Source organism: Peromyscus californicus, unplaced genomic scaffold (assembly GCF_007827085.1).
Source record: "Peromyscus californicus insignis strain IS unplaced genomic scaffold, ASM782708v3 Scaffold_9__1_contigs__length_137607984, whole genome shotgun sequence".
Classification (NCBI taxonomy): domain Eukaryota; kingdom Metazoa; phylum Chordata; class Mammalia; order Rodentia; family Cricetidae; genus Peromyscus; species Peromyscus californicus.
In genome coordinates, this window is record NW_026294617.1 from 114,342,161 (window position 1) to 114,355,040 (window position 12,880).

The 12,880-nt window shown below is 35.2% G+C and overlaps 1 protein-coding gene and 1 long non-coding RNA gene across 4 annotated transcripts in view; one reads left to right on the forward strand and one right to left on the reverse strand.

Moving 5' to 3' along the window:
- Positions 1 to 12,880, reverse strand: part of LOC128105745 (uncharacterized) — a 187,420-nt gene that overhangs the window by 90,769 nt on the left and 83,771 nt on the right. The window lies entirely within an intron of this gene.
- Positions 1 to 12,880, forward strand: part of Emcn (endomucin) — a 95,936-nt gene that overhangs the window by 43,292 nt on the left and 39,764 nt on the right. Inside the window, exon 4 of the mRNA XM_052731046.1 lies at positions 11,164 to 11,274. Within this exon, the coding sequence (XP_052587006.1) occupies positions 11,164 to 11,274 (111 nt within the window). The remainder of the gene's footprint in view (positions 1 to 11,163; positions 11,275 to 12,880) is intronic.

A 12,880-nucleotide genomic window follows, 5' to 3' on the forward strand; every position in this document is an offset into this window, starting at 1 on the left:
ATTCTAGGGATTTTAAATTTCCCTTCTAGTTTGCTTGATGACTCTCCATCATTCAGTAGTGTGTGTTCAATCTTAACATTTCGTTTTCTACAATTTATCCTGATGATGATTTTTAGTTTCTTTCCACTGTGATCACATAAAAGATAAAAAATAAATTGAATTTCCTTGCATTTGTTGGTATATGCTTTGTGTTTGACACTAAGGTCTATTTGATAGAATCTCTGGAATATTCTCTTGTAGAATCTTTATAATTTCATAACACATCTGGACCTTTTTATCAATTTTGAGTTTTTTTTGTTTGTGGTAGCAGATAAAGGTCTAGTTTCATTCTTTGTTTATGACAGTCTGATTTCTCAGCAACATTTATTGAAGAGATTATTCTTTCTCCACTGTGATCTTTAGGTGTCATGTCAATTATTAGTTATGCATATTTGGTTTTATTTCCTGGTTCTCTATTTTTTTTGTTTGTTTGTTGCTTCACTCTTATATTTGTGATTTATACCAGTACCATGCAATTTTGATTACTGTTGCTTTGCAATGTGGCCTAAAATCAGAAAGTATGATGCTTTCAACTTTTTATTCTTTCTCAAAATTGCTTTGGTTTATTGATTTTTGTGATCCCATATATATTTTAGAATTTGTTTGTTTGTGTCTATGAAGAATGTAAATGGGATTTTGCTTCAGATCTTCACTTTGCTCTGGGTATGATGGAGATTTTAACTAATTCTTCTAAGCCATGAGCATGATGTATCTGTTTTTTTGTTATATACTATTTCTTCTATGATTGTCTTATAATTCTTAATGTTCAGAACCATCACCTTTTAGATTAAATTTATTCATAAGTAGGTTTAGACCATCTTTTAAAAATAAAACTAAGCTAAATGTCATTTCTGAGCTGTAACATTCACTAGTATATGCCTTAGTCAATGCTAATCTTGTCAGAATTCATTCTCCTGTGCCAAATTTATTTTAAAAAAAGATGACTTTACTCTAGGTATCAGATAAAACAGTGCTTTCCATCACAGAGTTCCAAATGTATAAAGCAGGTTATCGTTCTTCCTCTACAATTAAAATAATAAGTTTTTCCCCTTAAGTCAACCAGTTGTAGCCACATAGTAAATCACTAATATAATCCATGGCCCTATTCATTATTTCTCACAATAAACTTAGTTTCCAAAATGTATAAAACTAATCTCACATTGATAATTCTAGAATAATGGAATTAACTTTGCACTTGTTATTCTTCTCAGCTCTAAGCAATGATTGACTTTAAGGTGACAGGTAAAGTCATTTCCCTTAAACTGTCAATCTGATACGACTCCTTCAAACATGTTCCATACTAAATTCACTTTATTCTAACCCCTGTACAGATAAAGATGCTTAAAATGCTAAAAATTTCAAAAGACCTCGACTCCAAAACCATAGGTTCTAACAGTAAAATCAGAATTATCTCGATGTTACAATTCTCCTATAAATTAAAATGCAAGCCAAAACCACAATGGGATGCTACTTTACGCCCCTGAGAAAGGCTGTTATCAGAAAGCAATAACCATAATGCTGGTAAGTAATGTAATTAATATAGATATTATTGTGTGAAATAATATAAATGGTCCTCAAAATAATTAACGTTTAAACAATTATATGATCCAGCAACCTCACCACTGGGTAGACGTCCAGGGGAAATGAAATCACCAGCTCAAAGATACATCTTTAGGCCCATGTTCATTGTAGTATAAATTACAGTGGTCAAAAATAGAATCCACCCTTGTAGTATAAATTACAATGGTCAAGAAATAGAATCCACTCAAAGCACAGCAACTGATAATGGACTTCTAAAACTGTAATCAGGTACACAGTAGAATAATATTCAACCATAAAAATAATGAAATGCTGACTAAATGGGTAGAGATGGATACTATGCTAAGTTTAATAAGTCAGCCAAAGAAAGACAAATAACACCAATCTCACTTGCATGTGGAATCTAAAATAATTGTCACAGAAGCTAAGATTAGAGAGTAGTTACCAGAGGCTAGAAAGACTAGGAGACAGGGAAAATTAGACAAAAGTTTAGTGAGGTCAGAGTAAAAATTTCTGGTCTGCTAGTCTGGTGTACAATACAGTGAATATAGTTTAAAAACATACTGTCATAAAAAAACAAGAAGGATTTGAAGGCTTCTAATCAAGAAATGGCATTATTTGAGGAAATATGTTTACCTTGATCTCAATGTTACACAATATAGATATGTATCAAAAGAGCATGTGATCCCATTAAAATGTATGGTAGTTATGGTTTAAATTTTTAAATGAACTTAATTAAAATATTAAATTTTGCTTATTTAACTTAATGTATATATAACATTCTCTGAAATTAGAATGTAAGTTAAGTTATAGTCAGTCCAATGGGAGTGCACAATGTATTCTAAGGAAAGTAATCAGAAAAACTGAAAAAAGCAATATGCAAGTTTAAAGGCCTGCCTCAAGATGGATTTCCTTTTACTCTGGAGTGTTGGTGCTCATTAGCTGCAGTCTGGAACATACTTTGTGTGAATCATCATTTATATACATCAGTGTATAAATATTACAGTGCTCAGATGTTGATAATCTGCTGTGGGATGTCTTTCCACATGCTGTAAATATGTGTTGCTCTGATTGGTTGTTAAATAAAGCTGCATTGGCCTATGGCAAGGCATCTTAGAGGCAGGCAGTAATCCAAGCAGATAGGCAGGAAGAGAAAGGAGAGGCAGAGAGATGCCAGCCTGCCGCCAAAGGAACAACATGCCAGCAGACCAGTAAACCACGGAACACGTTGTAAAACATAGATTAATAGAAATGGGTTAATTTAAGTTATAAGAGCTAGCTAGCAAGAAGCCTGCCATGTGCCATGCAATTGGTAATTAATATAAGCCTCTGAGTAATTATTTTATAAGCAGCTGTGGGACCATGGACTGGGCGGAATCGGAAAAAAACTTCTGACTACATTTGGCACCCAACGTGGGGCATTGATCCACATAGATCTACGAAAGCTTAAGGATTCTGAATGCACAGAAATGGAACCACACTAGGCTTCCTTGTCTCACAGTCTCATGCCAGTAGCAGTGCAAACTCGTCTCCCTACAGCTGCCTGCAAGATGGAGCTGGCTGCCAGCCGCCATAAGCTAAGCAGCATGGCAGATTCTGGCCTCAGTACACAGTGCCATCCCCAAGTCATGCAGCACACTGTGTGGCAAATTTAGCTTTTGCTAGTACAGATTTTAAAAAAAAAAAAAGTTTTCCGGGTTACACGCTCTTTGTTAGAGGCCCACTGCCTTCCAGAGTCAGCAGAGAGTATGGCTCCCAGAGCTGGTGGTGGATTACCACTGCCGTGTTGGAAAGCTGAGGTAGGCGGAGCCAGCAGCCAGGCCCCCATAGTCCCGTGGCCCACTTAAGAACAGATTCAGATGGAATAAAACTCTAAACAGGCCGGGCGGTGGTGGCGCACGCCTTTAATCCCAGCACTCGGGAGGCAGAGCCAGGTGGATCTCTGTGAGTTCGAGGCCAGCCTGGGCTACCAAGTGAGTCCCAGGAAAGGCGCAAAGCTACACAGAGAAACCCTGTCTTGAAAAACGAAAAAAAAAAAAAAAAAAAAAAAAAAAAAAAAAAAAAACTCTAAACAGTTTACAGTGTGTGTAAAAATGTAAATAGGCTTGTAAGAGAGAGGAAAAGGAGTATATGTAGTTATATAAAGAAATAGAAAAAAAAAAGAAAAAAAAAAGAAATAGATAGTTTTTAAAAATAAAGTCTTTAAAGAGACAGTAAAAGTAATATAAAAAAATAAGCCATGTAAAGGTGGAAATTACACAGGGTCTAGATTATACTGTCTTTGGGATTTTTAACTGCAGAAAGACATTTGATTGTAAAGGCTACCAAGTTAAACCAATATGTATATTTTAAATCTATCTTGACTTCAAAATTTGTGTCTAAGAATACGTTTCTTTGGAAAAGAGGTTCTGCTTTTGTTTCCACAGAAGATGAGAACCTGTGGATTCCTTTCAGGCTAATATGGTTTGATCAGCCAAGATCCCCTGAAAGGTCTCCAGTGACACCATGGTCCAGATGATCCAACATCCAAAATCAACTTCAAGGCAACTGGAAGAGAATACAGCCTCACAAACTACTCCAGTCAAGACTTGACCATAATTCTTAATTTTCTCAGGATCCCCATAAGATTTCCAGCACCCCCTACCAGCAGGAAGTAGTATGAGAAGCTATGCCCAAATTCCCAAAATATTTTTTTATAAATGTTTACTTTTATTTAAAGGGGGTTGATTAGAAATACAATCTCTTTGTATTAAAAAAGGTAGATATAGATATGATAGGATAAAAGGGTAGATTATTGTATTTACTTTTAAAATTTGTTTAAAATGTTTTAAATTGCTGTGGATTTTAGTTTATTGATACAAATTTAAAGTTAATTTTGTTATACTGTATGTATATTTCTACTCTTCTTTAAGGTATGTTTTGTAGCTCATTTGAAATTGTAATGTATAATTAAGAAATATATATTAATAATTAGTTATCCATAATAATCAAAATTATAGTCATGTTAGATTCTAAGTGTATCTTCATGTAGTACCAGAAATGGTAAACCTTTACATCTTTGATAGTATTATGCTCCCCACCTTGATTCTGCTCACCTCAGGTCTACTACATACATTTTAAAATACATTATCTTCACAGCATCCAAGAACCCCCTCCATTCCACCTCTTTGTGAGGTAACTGAGCACCTGTTCTGAACTGAGTGTGGCCTCTCATTCAACTTTCATCTGTAAAATTCCACATTAAACAGGAGATTCTCTAAGCCAATTGGGGTCTTCTGTTACTCCATCTTTGTTTTTAGGTTCTGATCTAGAAACATTCTACATATCTCTGCTGTCATCATCTCTTTGAACACAAATAATTGGCGACTGATGTCTCACTTGTCAGTTTTTGCTTCTCTTCCTGTGCCTTGGGTCCTACCCAGACAATCATTGCCCAGAACAATGTTTTGAAGTGATTCACCTCCAGTTTTCTTCCAGTGAGTTTAAGAATGTTAGGTCTTACACTTAATTGTTTGATGCCTTTTAAGTTGCTTTTTGCATAGAGTATAGGTTCTCTTCAGTCTTCAACTTAAGAATATGTAGTTTTTTGGACATCATTTATTGACTGTTCTTTATCCAGTGAATATTTTTGCTACCATTTGGTACCATTGTTGAGAATCAGCTGGTTGTAGATGTAGTAAGTCTTCTCAAGGTTTTCTGTTCTGTTCTTGGTCTATGTGTTTGTTTCTATACCCACACCCAGTTCTGTAATTACCCTAGCTTTGTAGTGTATTTTGAAGTCAGGAAGTGAGATGACCCAAGTTGATTCTTGTACTCATGATTTACTTTCATTCTTCACGGTCACTTGCACTGACATATAAGTTTTTAGGAATTATTATAGTTTCATAAATAATGTCATTGGTGCTTTGATGGACAGTCATTAACTGTAATTTGCTTTGAGTAATATGTATTTTTTTTGCTATAATAATTTTCCAAATCCATGAACTTAAAAGGACTTTTTAATTTATATGTGTGATGTGTGTTTTTAAATTTTTAGCAATGCTTTTCAACTTTTATTAAGAAGTCTTTTCATTCCTCAACGAGGCATATTCTTAAGCATCTCATTGTTTTGGGTAATTGTTGTTCTTTCATGATTCCTTCTTTATAAATTCACTATTGATGTATATAGATATTATTGATATTTATGCTGATTTTTATTCTATTATACAACAGTATTGATTTTCTTCATAAGTTCTAATATTGGATGAAATCTTGATGATTTTTTAAAAATTAGATTTATCTTATTTTATTATGTATGTATTTTACACACACACACACACACACACACACACACACACACACATATATATATATATATATATATATATATATATATATATATATATATATATATATATATGCCAGATGCATGCCAGATGCCAACAGAGGTCAAAAGAGAGCACTGGATAACCTGGAATACAAATGGTTGTGTGCCATCATGTGGGTGCTAGGAACCAAACCTAGTCCTCTGCAAGAACAGTGTTCTTAACCACTAAGCAATATCTCCATCCCCCTTCAGGATTTTATATATATTGATTCAACTGAAAACAGAATAATTTAACTTCATTCCTTCCACTTTTATATAGTTTCTAATTTCATTTTTCTTTTATAATTGTGGCCATAATATCAGTTCTATATTTAGTTAGAGCTAAGAGAGTGAGTGTGTCTTATTTTTGATTCTAGAAGAAATGTTGTCAGTTTTATCAATCCAATGTGATGCTGGCCATTGGTTTGTTACATATAGTCTATATTATCCTTGAATCTCTAATTTGTTGTGGACCTTTATCATGAAATGTCATTGTTTGTTATCTATTGAGATGATCATATGATTTTTATACTTCAATTTGCAGACTAGGAGTATTACATTAGTTTATTTGCACATTCCATCATCCTTGTACCCCTAGGGTAAAAACAACTTGATAATTTTAAGTGATCTTATTAATAAATTTGATTTTCTAGTACTTTTATTTTTCTGGATCAAATTTTTTGTTGATAATTTCATATATGTGTACAACACATTGTTACTACTGTCCACCACCTCACCCTATAAGTCCTTTCCTACATTCATGCCATTTTGTTTTGTTTTTGACTCATTGATTTTTAACAAGGGTCAAGTGGCAAAAAGTTTGGAAGTGTCTATTGGATCCTGACAGGCTCACCATTTTATATACAACTGAAGACAATTACTGTCCCTCCCCTAGAATCCATGAGTAACCAATAGTTCAGCAAAGGGAGGTAGCACCCCATGAACTCCTCTCTGATCCTTAGATGGATACAGCTACAATGGAAATGAATGTAGAAGCATCCCAAAAATATAGAAACGGAGCTACCATAAAACCCAAATCTACCAGTCCTTTGAGTATATCCAAAGGACTCTCTATCCAACTAAAGACACACTTGCTCTTCCACATTCATTGCTACTCTAGTCACAGAAAAGGAAGCAGTCTAATTGTCCATCAACTGATGAATGGATGATGAAAATGTGATACATGTATATAATGAAATTTTATTCAGGTATAAAGAATAACACATGTAAATGCATGGAATTAGAAAAGAAACATGCTGAGCAAGGTAGTGAGCCAGGTCCAGAAAGACAAGTGGTGCCTGTTTGCGCTCTTCCACAGGTCCTAGCTTCAAATTTCTTAATTTGTGTGTTTAACTTGGAGCACCTCTAGAAACCAAGAGACTAGGAACAGGTCTTTGATGGGGTCAATGCACTAAGGGAAGGGAGCTATTAGAATATACATTTCCATTTCCATGACAACCTTTGCTTTCTGTCTATGTGGGTCTTTACTAGTCAAGTGAGTTGGTGGGCTATTACTGGGTATTTTTACAATTTTAATTCATTCTGACAATCTCTATCGTCTATTTGAAGAATTTAGTCCAATTCCATTCAAAATTATTATTGGGGCTTTTGCTTGTCATTTGGCTTGTTTTCTTCTGGGTGCTTTGAATATTCTTCATTTCCTTTGTTATTCATTTTGTGGTTTGAGAGTTTATTGAGCCAATAGCATTAGATTTCTTTTCTGTATTCCTTTTGTGAATCTACTTTTCTAGTGAAATGTGCACTGATACTTGCCTTGGTGAGACTAACAGTCTTTCTTTCACTCTGCAATAGAGGTTTCTTTGAGCAACTTCTGTGATGCTGGTTTGATGGACATGAACTCCCTTAGGTTTTGCTTGCTTTTGGGTACTGTCACTTTCTTTTGATTTCTTAACCTCATGGATTCTAGTAATGTTGGTTGGCAGCTTATTTCTTTTAGGCCTTAGAATATAACTTTCTATTTCCTCCTAGCATGCAGGATTTTTGTTGCGCAATCTGCTGGTAATGTAAGGAGGAGACTATGATACTTTCCCCCCTCATATTTTAGAATGTTTTCATTGTCTTAAACTCTTAATATGTTATGATGAAAGATTTTTGGTCATTTGTAGTGGTGTCTAATTGGTCTCTTCTGTATTTCTCCCAAGATTAGAAAAAAAAATTCTCCTATTCTTTTTCTGCAAACAGAGTTGCTATGCCCTTAATTTTCTCCTCCACTTTGTGTGGATATTAAAAAAAGCTTGATTTTTTTTCACTTAATTCTGTCCTGAAAATCTTGGGTGCTGTCTTAACTCTTTCTTCCTGTTTACACTGCCTTCCTTTCTGTTTCCAATTTTCTTCCTTCCTTTTACTTCTGACCAGAACATTTCAAAAGACCTAGCATCAACTTCGTACATTCTTCCTTTCCAGTGGTCTAGTCTGTTACTGGGCTGTAAATTATTTGATTTTCTGTATTCGTTATTTGCAAGATTTTTGCTTTGTTCTTTTAAAGGCTCTCCATCTCTACTGATTTCCCATTCATGTCCTACCATCTTCTGATTTTTCACTTAAAGGTTTGATTGAATTCTCCTGGATCTCACTGAGCTTCCTAATATTCATTGTTTTAAATTATAAGTTTTTTAAAATAAAAAATTTATTGATAAATAATCCACAGAGCATGCAATTTGTCCATTTCAATTCAGTGGTTTTTAGTCCAGTATATTGTTTTACGTTTTTTTCTCAATTTCATACATGTAGAAAATGTTGTGATCATATTCATTCCCCAACTAACTTTGTACCATTTTCTCATTCCTGTTCACCTTTTTGGTCATCCCAAACAACCCCCTCCTATTTTCATGTTGTTTTAGTCTTTTAAGTACTTCGTTGGGTGTAGCTAGAGTTTTCCTGCCTGGCCCACAGTCAGGACAAATCTCTCTCACCTGCCAGTCCCACAGCCGCTCAGACCCAACCAAGTAAACACAGAGACTTATATTATTTAAACTGTCTGGCCTAATGGCTCTGGCTTCTAGCTATCTAGTTCTTACATCTTAAATTAATCCATTTCTATAAATCTATACCTCGCCACGTGGCTTGTGGCTTACCGGCATCTTCAACATGCTGCTGTCATGGTGGCGGCTGGCAGTGTCTCTCTCCGCCTTCCTGTTCTCCCCTTTCTCCTCTCTGTTAGTCCCACCTATACTTCCTACCTGGCCACTGGCCAATCAGTGTTTTATTTATTGACCAATCAAAGCAATTTGACATACAGACCATCCCACAGCAATTGGACATTTAATCCACTTAAATTTTTTTTTGATGTTTGTTGTTGGAGTTATTTTGTTCCTTTAGGAGCACACTATTGCCATGTTTTGTGGTATTCCTGTGCATCTATAATGAGATTCAAATATAGCTAATACTTTCATGGGGTGGCCATCTCAACAAGCAGCTTTCTCCTAAAGATGTAGAGTAAGGTGTAGTATTGTAATACAGTGTTGTTGACCGTTTCTATCTGGGCACCATGTGTCATCTTCATCATAGGTTCTTTGTCTATAGTTAATAACCCTAGGCAGAATGAGTATCATGAAAGAATTGGACACCTACTGTCTCTTTGGACAATGTCAGAGTGGGGATACTCTTAAGTGTCCTGGCAGATGTGGTGCAGACAGTTGTATGTGGGTCCTCAACTGGTGTCTGGTTATACAGTGAGAGTGGTAGCCTCTCTCTGAGGGAGGTTTTCTCAGGCACTGCTAATGGTAATCCAGCCACTACTAAGGGACTCTGGTGTGATAATGGCCCAGGAGTGATAATGATCTCAAAGCATTTATCATCTGTCCAGTCGATGGTACTCCATGGGGCAAGACAGCACCATCATTTACACTTAGACCTTAGGCAGGAAGATTTAATGTTCCATTTTATATCATCTGATGAGTTCTTAGTTAAAGATTTATAAAAAGGAACTCTTCTTAAGACATTTCCTAAGCAGACATTGAGTTGCTAGTGGAAAACACAGACTTTATCTGTTTGTGTGTCCTCTATTCTCAAGTGTTGAGTCTGTACTTGGGGTGGGGGACATCTTTCAAATTTCTGAGCTATCAAAAACATCAATGTCTGCTCTTCTGTGAAAGGCCCACTACTATTTTCTCAAGTGTTTCCCCCAATTTTACACTTCATGATGCCTCTAATTTTATGCCCATTTCTGTGTTTTCTTTCTCATATATGATTAACAGCGTGGGTTGCATTTGAATTTATTTCAGCTTTGTTTACATTTTAAATCCTAGAGTGTTTCTATCTGACAATGTATTTGTCTACTATTTATAAACCCTTTCAAACTCTATTGGTTTCTCTCACACAAATGCCTCAGGAACATTAAGAATTTTCTTCATAGATTCTTGCTTTTCATCATAATTCTAAGACTTGCTGCACTGGAGGGCATCAGAAATCCATACTCCATCCCATTCTGTAATAAGAATCCTCTAAAATGCTTTCCTGCCTAGTTCCAGGTAACTTCATATCCATGCAGTACAAATTGTACACTAACTGACATTTATGTATTATTTTCTTTGCTAGCCTAATGTCCCTATACTGAACTTTGAAAATACTGAAGAGCACTGGTCATTTCAAACATAATTATACAAATATAGGTTGCTTAATTAAACTTTTTCCAGTATTATTTTTTAAAATTTTGGTTTTCTTTTGCTCTTAATTTTCCTTTTAAAAATGACTACACATGATTTAAGGTAGATTTTATTGTTTTCCTGGTATTTCCCACTTCCCTGGGTCTTCTACATGCATGAAGTCCTCTCCTAGGCAGCATGAAAACCATAATGTTCTCTCTAACTGCTACCATTTCCATGTCATCTTCTTTCTAGTAGTAATTAACTTTTTAAAATGAATGTGGGTAGATTTCAGACATGACTCTCTTCACATGAAAGTTACGTGGCTGGAGAAATTACTGAACTCCCTGAGTCTCAGATATACAATGATTTTCATTAATTAATATGTAATTAATAGTATCACATAGCTATGGCAAACACTCTGGAAACTTTAATGTCACTCTCCTTTCTTAAGTAATTATCTAGATCATTCTAATGCTGACCATTAGAATGCTAGATTTCTAAATCTTGGTCCAAATGTTTTCACTACTGAACCTTGAAGATGTAAATGGATGTGGGCATGAATGTTAATGAAACTAGCTGGTAATCTATTATATTCCTGATGATGGATATTCTTTTTGTTTTTTCACATAATAGAACCAACAACTCCTAGTGTCATAAAGAACGAAGTTCCCACGACAGACACAACAGTGCCAAATCCTCCTGTTTCAAATGCTGTTTCAACTTTACCAAGTTCCCAGCACAAAGGTAAGTATGGTGATTGTACTGCTATTGTACTACGTGAATGTATTGGATAGGACTACCCTCAGAATGCTTTAGCCCACAGTTATAAAAGATCCATGCTCCATCTGTGCTTTCTTCTACTTACCATCAAACAAGGCAACAATCTGGCAACCTTGATTAGATTTTAACTTACAGTCTACTCACAGCCACAATGGTATGAGTTCCAATGGAGTTCAAGATAAAGTTGAGTCATTGTTTATTAAATTATTTGTCCTCAAGATATACCCAACTCTGATAAAATTAGAACATTCTCTCAAAAAAATTAATCAATTGAAAGTTATTCACTAAGATATGATGTGAAAAGGTATAACCTTCAAAGAAATTGTAATGTAAGTTGGAAATATTCATGTGAAGAAAACTCCAACAGAAAACATCTTCAATGCACTAATGCTGTGGATATCGTTCTGTATAAATAAAACACTGATTGGCCAGTGGCCAGGCAGGAAGTAGGCGGGACAAGGAGAGGAGAATTCTGGGAAATGGAAGGCTGAGTGAGGGAGACACTGCCAGCTGCTGCCATGACAAGCAGCATGTGAAGATGTCGGTAAGCCACGAGCCACGTGGCAAGGTATAGATTTATAGAAATGGGTTAATTTAAGATATAAGAACAGTTAGCAAGAAGCCTGCCACAGCCATACAGCTTGTAAATAATATAAGCATCTGTGTGTTTATTTTATAAGTGGGCTGTTGGACTGCCGGGGCTTGGCGGGACCCAGAGAGAAGCTCTCCAGCTACAAACTAAGGAAATAAATTATATCAATTTCCCCCAAATCAGGAAAGATTGAGAGATTTAATGTTTCCTCTTGAATATAGACCAGTCAAAATGCTTTTGATAAGGAACAAAATTCATTAATTTACATAAATCAGTTTCTAAGTTTATTCCATACCTGTAATAATCAAGTTTGAACCTCAGGGCTATTTTGGTTAATGAATGAATCATACACAAAATATAAGAGAATATTATCCCAAGTACTCTTGTCACCTGGATTGCTAACTAGCAGAGTCCTGATGATTCTCTTTCTACCTTAATTTTATGACTAATAGTTCCTCAGGTCATGAATACAGGATACAAGTATTTGTATCTGAAGCAATCCTAAAGTCTAGAGCAAAGGCAAGTTTGCTTTAGGAGAGAAGAGTTAATGAGATTTCTTCCTTAACTCCCTCTTCTGAAAAAAATAGAATTAAAATAAAACATTTCTATAATTTTTAGCATTCTTTTAAAATCACATTTAGGGCTGGAGGGACAGCTCAGCCATTAAAGGTTAGGCTCACAATCAAATATGAAATCACATTTATTTCTCTCATGCTATTCTTTCATTCCATCTGTAGAAGATAAGCTCCTAAAATTATAAAATTTTACAAACAGAAATCATCATCAATTCATTCCTCTGAAATTATCGTTTAAAAAAGTGTGGAATTGTTGAACGAATTTATTTACTAACTTTTATATCACCGTTACTCTCATTGTGGGCAATAGTTGTATATTAGACAATGCCAGCATAGAATTAGCCTAGTGGCGGATGACAAAAACAGTTCAGAAGGTAAACATTAGCCTGGTGATAACAAATGG